General features: G+C 40.3%; 1 protein-coding gene across 1 annotated transcript in view; it reads right to left on the bottom strand.

Moving 5' to 3' along the window:
- Nucleotides 1-1,582: 1,582 nt before the first annotated feature.
- The window catches only part of LOC101852364 (prostaglandin E synthase 2), a 16,842-nt gene continuing 9,896 nt past the window's right edge, over nt 1,583-8,528 (bottom strand). The window contains exons 3-6 of the mRNA XM_005088797.3: nt 7,592-7,791; nt 3,924-4,136; nt 3,296-3,413; nt 1,583-1,916 (exon numbers count right to left, since the gene is read on the bottom strand). Coding sequence (XP_005088854.1) covers nt 1,734-1,916; nt 3,296-3,413; nt 3,924-4,136; nt 7,592-7,791 — 714 coding nt within the window. The 3' untranslated portion in view covers nt 1,583-1,733. The remainder of the gene's footprint in view (nt 1,917-3,295; nt 3,414-3,923; nt 4,137-7,591; nt 7,792-8,528) is intronic.

Raw genomic sequence — 8,528 nt, 5'->3', positions numbered from 1 at the left:
ACTTTTATTGATTTTAAAGAAGAAAAAAACGGGGAATTTATCCCATCTCGTTGAATCCGAGTTCTCGTTGAATCAGAGTTCCACTGTATGTGTTTTCGCTTTCAAATATTGAATGTCACTGTCACAACTCCCAAACACCACCTCCATTTATTCTTGACTTTAGCATACATTTTTTCGATGTATTGATTTCCGTAAAATTACAGATGATTGGAAACAAAACGAGACAAATGTGCAAATATAGCATAAAGAACAAAAACATTACTTTGAAAATTACAGATTGAATAGCATTTATTTTCCTTGAATCATCCAGGACATTTCTCTGACAAAAAAGGGGTCGGGTTACACTCCTGTGTCAAAAACAAAAGGAAAACTTTCATTCAGCCCACACCTACGATTCTCATACAACAAATGTTTCAGGAAGATAAACAATCACTAAGGTCATTTCCCTTCAGCTTCAACAAAATAACATTACAAAATGTTTGTCCATAATACAACAAAACATCACACACACACACACACATGTTTGTCCATACAACAAAACAAAACAACCAACATGTGTTTGTCCATATATAACAAAAGAACATATGTGAAGCAGCGTGGTGGAATCAGGCGCTCGTCAATTTTTGGGCATGTAGAGTTATTGGTATAATCTTAAAGGTTGTTCACTTGTGTTTATTTGGATTTTAAAAATATCCATTTATCTTGAATACAAGTCAAGATATTTGTAAAAGAAAGAGGTGGGGGTCACCTGTTTTCAGAGGTAAAATTAATGAGAAAATGGCCGCCAAAGATTAGTTATTTCCTTAGCTTAAGAGTCCGTGATAACTGAAAATTTACATTTTTTGTGCCTTTAATCAACGTTTTTCAGAAAAACTCATACAGAAATGATTTCTTTAATGAGCATGAAAGGTGTTGAGCCAAAAAACAAAAATTTGATAAAAATTCACAAGCCTGCGAACAAATGCAAGTTTGTTCACTTTGATTATTTTGATGAGAGCCTGATTCCACCACGCTGCCTCACATATATGTGTTTGTTCATACAACAAAACATCACACACCATATTGTTCATACAACAAAACAAAATATGTGTGTTTGCTCATACAACAAAACAAAACACAACATGTGTTTGTTCATACAACAAAACATCACACACCTGATTGTTCATTCAACAAAACAAAAACACAACATGTGTTTGTTCATACAGCAAAACACATGCATGTTTGTCCATACAACAAAGGAATGTACTCCTGTTCATTCCTATACTAGCAAGGTCAGCAAAGCTATGGCAACACGTCTGAGCCAGATGATGCGCCACTCCCTCTGTAACGCGTCAGACAACCCACCTTCTCTCTCTTTTTTTGACATATACAAAAAAATGCACCTATACGCATGCATGCACACACACTCTCTCTCTCTCTCTCTCTCTCTCACACACACACACACACACATACACACACACACACATACACACTCTCTCACTAGATTTCTATCTTCCTTGATTTCTCTCAATCTCTGTCTATCCCTCTTCCCCTCTCTCTTTCTCTCTCTCTCTCTCTCTCTCTCTCACTCTCTCTCTTTCACTCTCTCTCTCGATTTCTATCTGCCTTCTTCCTTGATTTCTCTCAATCTCTCTCTATCCCTCTTCCTCTCTCTCTCTCTCTCTCCGAGTCTCTTCTCACTCTCCTTTCTCACAGACACCCACAATTCAACCACAACAACATGTATCCCCCCCTTAAACCTTCCCCTGCGCTATGTGCGTCTCACTGGGCTGTGTCTTGGAGTGCAGCGGGTTCGCACCTTGGTGTGAGGCTACCATGTCCTTCGTCCTGCGGTACCAGGGCCCAATCTTGGAGTTCTTCAGCGCGTCCTGGAAGGCAGCACAGCCCTCGATAGAATTGAGTACTCCATACACCGCCTGGCACGAATATACAAAATGTTTTTAAAATACAGCTATATGTAACAAGTGTAAAACATATTCATATATTCAGTATATATAACACAGATCAAGGAATATCTTACAAAGATAGAGAAGGAGAAAAAAAACCGGGACCCCAGGCACAGTTCAACATTTGTGTGATTTCCAGTCTTCTACGTTCGAACTATCCGTGTTATACTGTATTATGGCAGAGCCCTCTCCTCATACTGTCCGCTCATCATGTTTAGACAGTGACCGTCATATTGTGGCACAGCCCTCTCCTACTGTCCGCCCATCGCGTTTGGCCAGTCACTGGCTTTCCCCACTGCGCATTTTTGTCTGAAAACTTCTACCCGGCAAAGCCACAATTTCTATAATAATAAAGAAGGGCATTTGGTGTTATAGTGGGGATCAAGTGGCACAATCGAGTCACAAATGCTCAACTGTGGGAAAGAACAAGCCAAAGGCAAGAAAAGGATGACATACAGGTGAAGAAATGGAAATGGATTGGGCACACCCTGAGGAGACCCCCGACAAGCATCATCAGACAAGCTTAGACGTAGAATCCAAAAGGAAAATGTTAGAAAGGAAGACCAAAGATTACATGGAGGCAAGCGGTACATGCGGAAATAGAAAAGGCTGGGACATCATGGAAACAGACAGAAAAGGAAGCACAGGACACTGGAGAAATGTTGTTGATGGCCTACGCTCCACTGGGAGTTAAAAAGGGCAAGAGAGAAAGAGATGTGGTGTTTGCTTTGCTTCAAACAGTTCCGAGTGAAACAATTATTTAATGGCTGATCTATTTCTGACACTAATGTAGGAACAATCATACTATGAGACAGAGTTGTCAATTTGGAATGTGCACTTACGAGTGATCATTTTACAAAGGAAAACTTTGGTTTTATGCTGCCAGCATAAGGCGGATCGTGCTTTTAAACATTGTGCTATTAGCTGGCCACCACAGAATGACTGTAGAAATACAAGCTTACAGGTGACAGATGCTACAAGAACGACTACAGATATACAACTTTGTTTTGTTTTAGTAAGCGTTTTGCAGCTCTTGCAACACAATTAGGTCATATAAATGCCAAAGATTAGAGGTGTTACAAGATTAACAAACACAAAAAAGGAAGAGAGATAAGGACGATAGATATTTGATAGGGAAGAAGGAGCAAAACCACACCAGAGCACCCGTCAATCATCCAAACAGAAATACAAACACACATAGGAGAAACTTCTATAGAGAACTATAGAACACCATCAGCCCCTTCATTCATTGGCTGTAAGGCTATCATAATAATATGTGTCATCATATAAAGAGGAAGAACGATGCTCAACCTCTTTTGCCATTGTGGATGGAAGGGCAGAGAACTCACCAAATCTGCTAAATTCGGTTGGTTGCCTCCCATGAACTGTTTGTTCTTTCCAATGGCCTTGACCCATTCATTACAGGCGTCGTAGAGAGACTGACGTACGTCGTCCTTAAGCTCATACCTGTGGAACACGGAAAACAGTATGTAGTGACACACAGGCTAACAAACGCACCTATACAACATGGAGCAAAGCGTGTAGTGACACACAGACTAACATATACATACATCTGTGGAATACAGCATACAGCGTGTAGTGGCATACACGCTGACATACAAATATGTGGCACACGAAACACAGCAAATACAGACTAACAAAACACAAGCATATATTCAAATAACGCTGGCTCTCTCGTACAAAGTAAGGCATACTGTGTATATTAATCAATTTAAAAACTTACTTTTAGAAGCTTCCAAGCAGAATACATGAATTCCAGAAGAGAAAAAGCATTTCTAAAACAAAAGATCATAATGCTTTACATCCCCATCAACACAATTCAGATAATTTAGGAGGTGGGATGCTTCGCAACCAACCTGAACTGAATACGATACAACATCCCTATTGACAGACAGAGACACAGGATTAAAAATAACATCCCCATACTAGAATCGAACTCATACCACACAGACTTACTTGTACTTGAGGATGATCCCCATGACATACATAACGGCTGCCCCTACATAAATGACCATCATCCGCTCAAAGAAGGAGAAGTTCTTTTCCCACTCCCCGACCTCGGAGAAGTAGTTGAAGGACTGCAGCGACTCTCGCATCGTGCGGTAGGCGTTGGGGGACAGCATGTGGACCATGTGATCGTCGGCCCATTTACGCCACTTGCGCTCCTCGCTACAAACAGAACAAAAATCATTTCTTTCAGAAACTATCTATTTAACACACCCCCCCACCCCCACCCCATCCACACAAATTAGATCACTTGGGACGCCGACTGCTTCAACCCTGTTTGTCAGGGCCGACCAAGGAGGTGAAAAATAGAATGGAGGCAGCACAGCATGCCTAATAGAAGCCCTCTCTTTCACCACGGCTGTTCAGTTCTACTATCCTTGCGGAGCACTTAGTTTCACCTGTCCGCTGACCTCCCGCGGTCATAATCCCACCTGACAGCCGGGCCACACGTCCCTTCCTGAGCGATAGCGCTGTTAGCCGATTTCGGTTGGAAAGTGTAATTTTCACTTGATTTAGACCCCTCTAAATGTCCTTTCTTATCTATCACTATGGGTGTGTGAGGTATCAAATGAAAGCTCAGATTCTCCCCAATCATACGCATCCCTTAGTTTGGTTTTAGTTGTAATCGTGAACACACATTGCCTCTGTACTTAACCCTACCTTGTGGTGCATGTATTTCTCGGATTCCTTCAAAATCAGGATTTTTTTTCCATTCATGAACTTCAGATTGTAACCAGTTTTTTATCTGCTGTATTAAGAGTCAGTAAAGGGGTTATTTGTGAAAAAATTGTTTTGATTGGTTAAAAACTTTAGCAGGACGGCGAGTTTTGTTACTTCACCCTGTAATATTTTCCTGGCCGCCGTGCTGCCCGTACGGTATTCACCCGAGGTCCCGCTTTCACTTTCGCGGATTCTGTGTCGACGCGTGTTACGAGAGTTTGCTACCAGAGTGAAAATGGAACACACGTGGGAACTACACCTTGAGTGTTTTAAAAATTGTGTAGAACGTGCGAGGACAAAAGTCAAAAGGTTAAGAAGGCAAACTAGAGCAAATATTTTTGTGTAAATTTTAAGAATGACGTACTCGATTCTCGTTCTCTATCATGTGAACGTGGACTGGGATAGTGCAGACACACATCCTGTACACTGTGCAACAAATGTGTAGGCCTACAGCGCATATACACCTTGAAAATTTGAGAAGCAACCCTAGCTGCTGCGCAAAAAAGTATTGAAGAAAGTTTACACATCTGGACACCTTTCGATCAAAATAAAACAGTAGATGTTTGCCCTGTGTGTTCTCTTTGCACACTTCAAAATAAAGATTGTATTAGAAAAGAACATCAAACACCGTCTTGCTCAAAAGACCCACCAGAGCCTCCATCTGTTGAAACACCGACCCATGTAATTACAGCAGACAAACCATCACATGACAGTACTCGACAGACATCCACAGTAGATCAATCATCACTAGAAATATCACCAGTGAATTCCCCACACAGAGATCTAACCCTTGAGACCCCAGCCGCGACTTCAACATCCAAACGTATACAGAAAGAGTTCAAAGACAATGCAACATCTCCTTTCACGCAGTTTGAAGACACATCACTACAGCATGCACTTCAGAGACCTATTACACAACCATTGTCTCATTTAGAAGAAACACTCGCTACGCAGTTGATATGGATTTGGCCTAGATCTAGGTTGAATGAGCGAGCGAGGAAGATGGCGAACTTGTTCACTTCAGCATCGCAAAACTGGAGAAGAGGACAATGGGAATTAAGGGAAAAGGGAAGCAGTTGAAATCTGTTACTGAAGGGAAAGAAGAGGAAGACAACTAGCCTTAGAACTCAAAGACACTTTTGCATTTCTTGTTGTGAGTATTCATATTTGTGTTCGTGAAAGTGAAAACAGCTCTAGCTGTGAGAAGACAAAGAGGAAATAACTCCTGTTTCATGAATTGGATAGCAGTGAACCTTCTACAATTTAACCATTTCTGCTAGAACTGTGAGGAGACAACGAAAAATCTCTCATTTCATGAGCTAAACAGTAGTAAATCTTCTACAATTTTCACGTTTCTGAACCAATCGAGCCAAAAGTAAGTGTTTCTGAAAGCTTATCATGTCACTGTTGTATACCACTGATTGTTTTATAGATCTGGGGTTCACATTTTAAAATATCGTTATTTTAAAAAGTAGACCCATTAAAAAATTTCCCTCAAAGTTGCCCTCAATTGCGCCATGTTTTAAAGGGTGCCCACCTATGAATATCGATAAAAAGTTATTTGCTGTAAAGCTCAAGAATGCCTCTATCTGTTGATAGTATTTTGACTTTGATTTGTCTGTGGGCAAAGCCACAATGACGATATTAAACTGTATGAAAATTGTTAAGTCAAAACAGTTCACTCGTAGAGCAAAGGTCAAAGTGACCTCCCTGACCACCCGCGTGCGGCATGGCTGACCGGGTCAATTCCTCAGGTAACTAAGTGCTCGGCTCGGGAACAGCCGTGTCTCAGGGGAACCATGGTCAAACTGTGCCGCACGCTGCTAGACTCTCACACTGAAAGCTATATTATTATTATTATTAGGTTATGTTAGTTGTTTTTTTATAATGCTCTTAATCAACTGGTCATTAGTCAGAATGCTCTCATAATAAATCGTTTAAGTTGCTTTCCTTTGTGTAAGCCAATTAAATGCCAAGCAAACCTATATATCTTGGTCAGATAAAAATCTAGCATCTAGGTATCTACATGTTTTTTTGTTTTCATACACACCTAAGCTTGAGTTCCATCAGGCGGATTTTGATTACTGTGTAGCCTCTCTATAGCAACATCGTCGGGACCAGAAAAAAATGTTGTTACAGAGAGTTGTCGTAATAGAAAGGCAACCAAAAATTATCAATGGTATATAACTTGAGAAAAAATCGGGACCCAGGCACCGTGTCGTTATATTGAGGATGTCGTAAAATCGAAGGTTGTTAAAGAGAGGCTGCACTGTATTTTTTTTTAGCACATTCTTCTCATTAGCTATTTCTGTTATTATTGTCTACGTGAAGGCTCCATTTTGAAAAAATGAAATCTGTACCTAACAATAATAATAACTCCTATGTTTAAAATGTATTTAACCATACCAAAAATCAATGAGCGGGTTGGGAGGGGGAGGGGGGTCTTGGATATGAGTTTGACTTTAAATCTCTTGTAATTGATCACTATCCGGTTTAAACACAAAGACACAATCACATAAATACATACAAATACATGATCACTATCCGGTTTAAACACAAAGACACAAACACATAAATACATACAAATACAGACTTAAATACAGAAACGCAAAAAAACACCCCCCACCTTTTCCCTTTAACCACAGAATCCAGATCACACCCAAATATATACACACATAATTAAACACATACAGACACTGACATTAAAAACACATTAACACATATACAAACACAAAAAAACATCCCCCACCTTTTTCCCTTAACCACAGAATCCAGATAACACCCACCCCCCCCAAAAAATATATATATACACACAAAATTGAACACATACAGACACTGACATACAAATACATACATATTAACACATACACACACAGACACACAAAATCATCCCCCACCTTCTCTCCTTAGCAGTAGAGCCCAGGTCGGCCTTCTCCTGGAACATGACAAAATACTTGTTGGGAAAATCGTACTTCGTCTTCCTGCCCACTTTTTCTGTCAAACACGGGTAGTACGAGTTAAGCTTCTGTAGACTGGTGGAGCGGTCATGGAGATAAGACTCCAGGATACTGACTACCACTGTACTGTCATGTAAAGCCTGGAATGTAAAGAAGTAAGTTAAGTTTTAGTAAGAAGAGTTTCACAGCACTTGCAATACAATAAGGTCACATGATTTCCGTAGATTAGAAGTGTTACAAGATAATAACAAACAAAAAAAAGGAGGAGGAGAGATAAGGATGATAGATGTTTGATAGGAAAAAAGGAGCAAACCACACCAGAGCACCCGCCAACCACTCCGCAAAGAAGTAAGTGACCATCATACTGTAAAGCAAGGCCTAGAATGTACAGAAAACTGACCAACAAACTTTCACATAAACAACCACTGTACTGTCATGAAAATGACCACAATAATTCTATCGTTGTAAACACCCACTGTACTATCATGTAAATGACCACCATACTGTTACAACGTTAATAATCACTGGACTGTCTAGTGTAAACAACTACCACACTGTAATGTGAATGACCCCCATACAGTTACGTAAATAATTACTGGACTGTTAGGTAAACAACTACCACACAATAATCACGAAAAAAGGCGTTTTGTCAGCTTTGCCTTACACAAGGCGTTTTAACAAGAACGCCTTCTTTTAGACGTTCGCTGACAGAACGCCTTTTTTTAGTCGCTGGCACAAAAAAAAAGGCGTAGTGTCGGCGATCTCTTTAGAAATGTACTTAGCCATATGCCTTATTGAAAAGTCAAAATTCGGAGACGGCAGATGGGGCACAGAATCCCTTTGAAGTTTGCTGCCACTATGTGTGTAGAAATTTAGA

The sequence above is a fragment of the Aplysia californica genome, unplaced genomic scaffold (genome assembly GCF_000002075.1).
Source record: "Aplysia californica isolate F4 #8 unplaced genomic scaffold, AplCal3.0 scaffold00001, whole genome shotgun sequence".
Classification (NCBI taxonomy): domain Eukaryota; kingdom Metazoa; phylum Mollusca; class Gastropoda; order Aplysiida; family Aplysiidae; genus Aplysia; species Aplysia californica.
The sequence above is the reverse complement of the archived record's forward strand: the minus strand, read 5'-3'. Positions and strand labels throughout refer to the sequence as shown.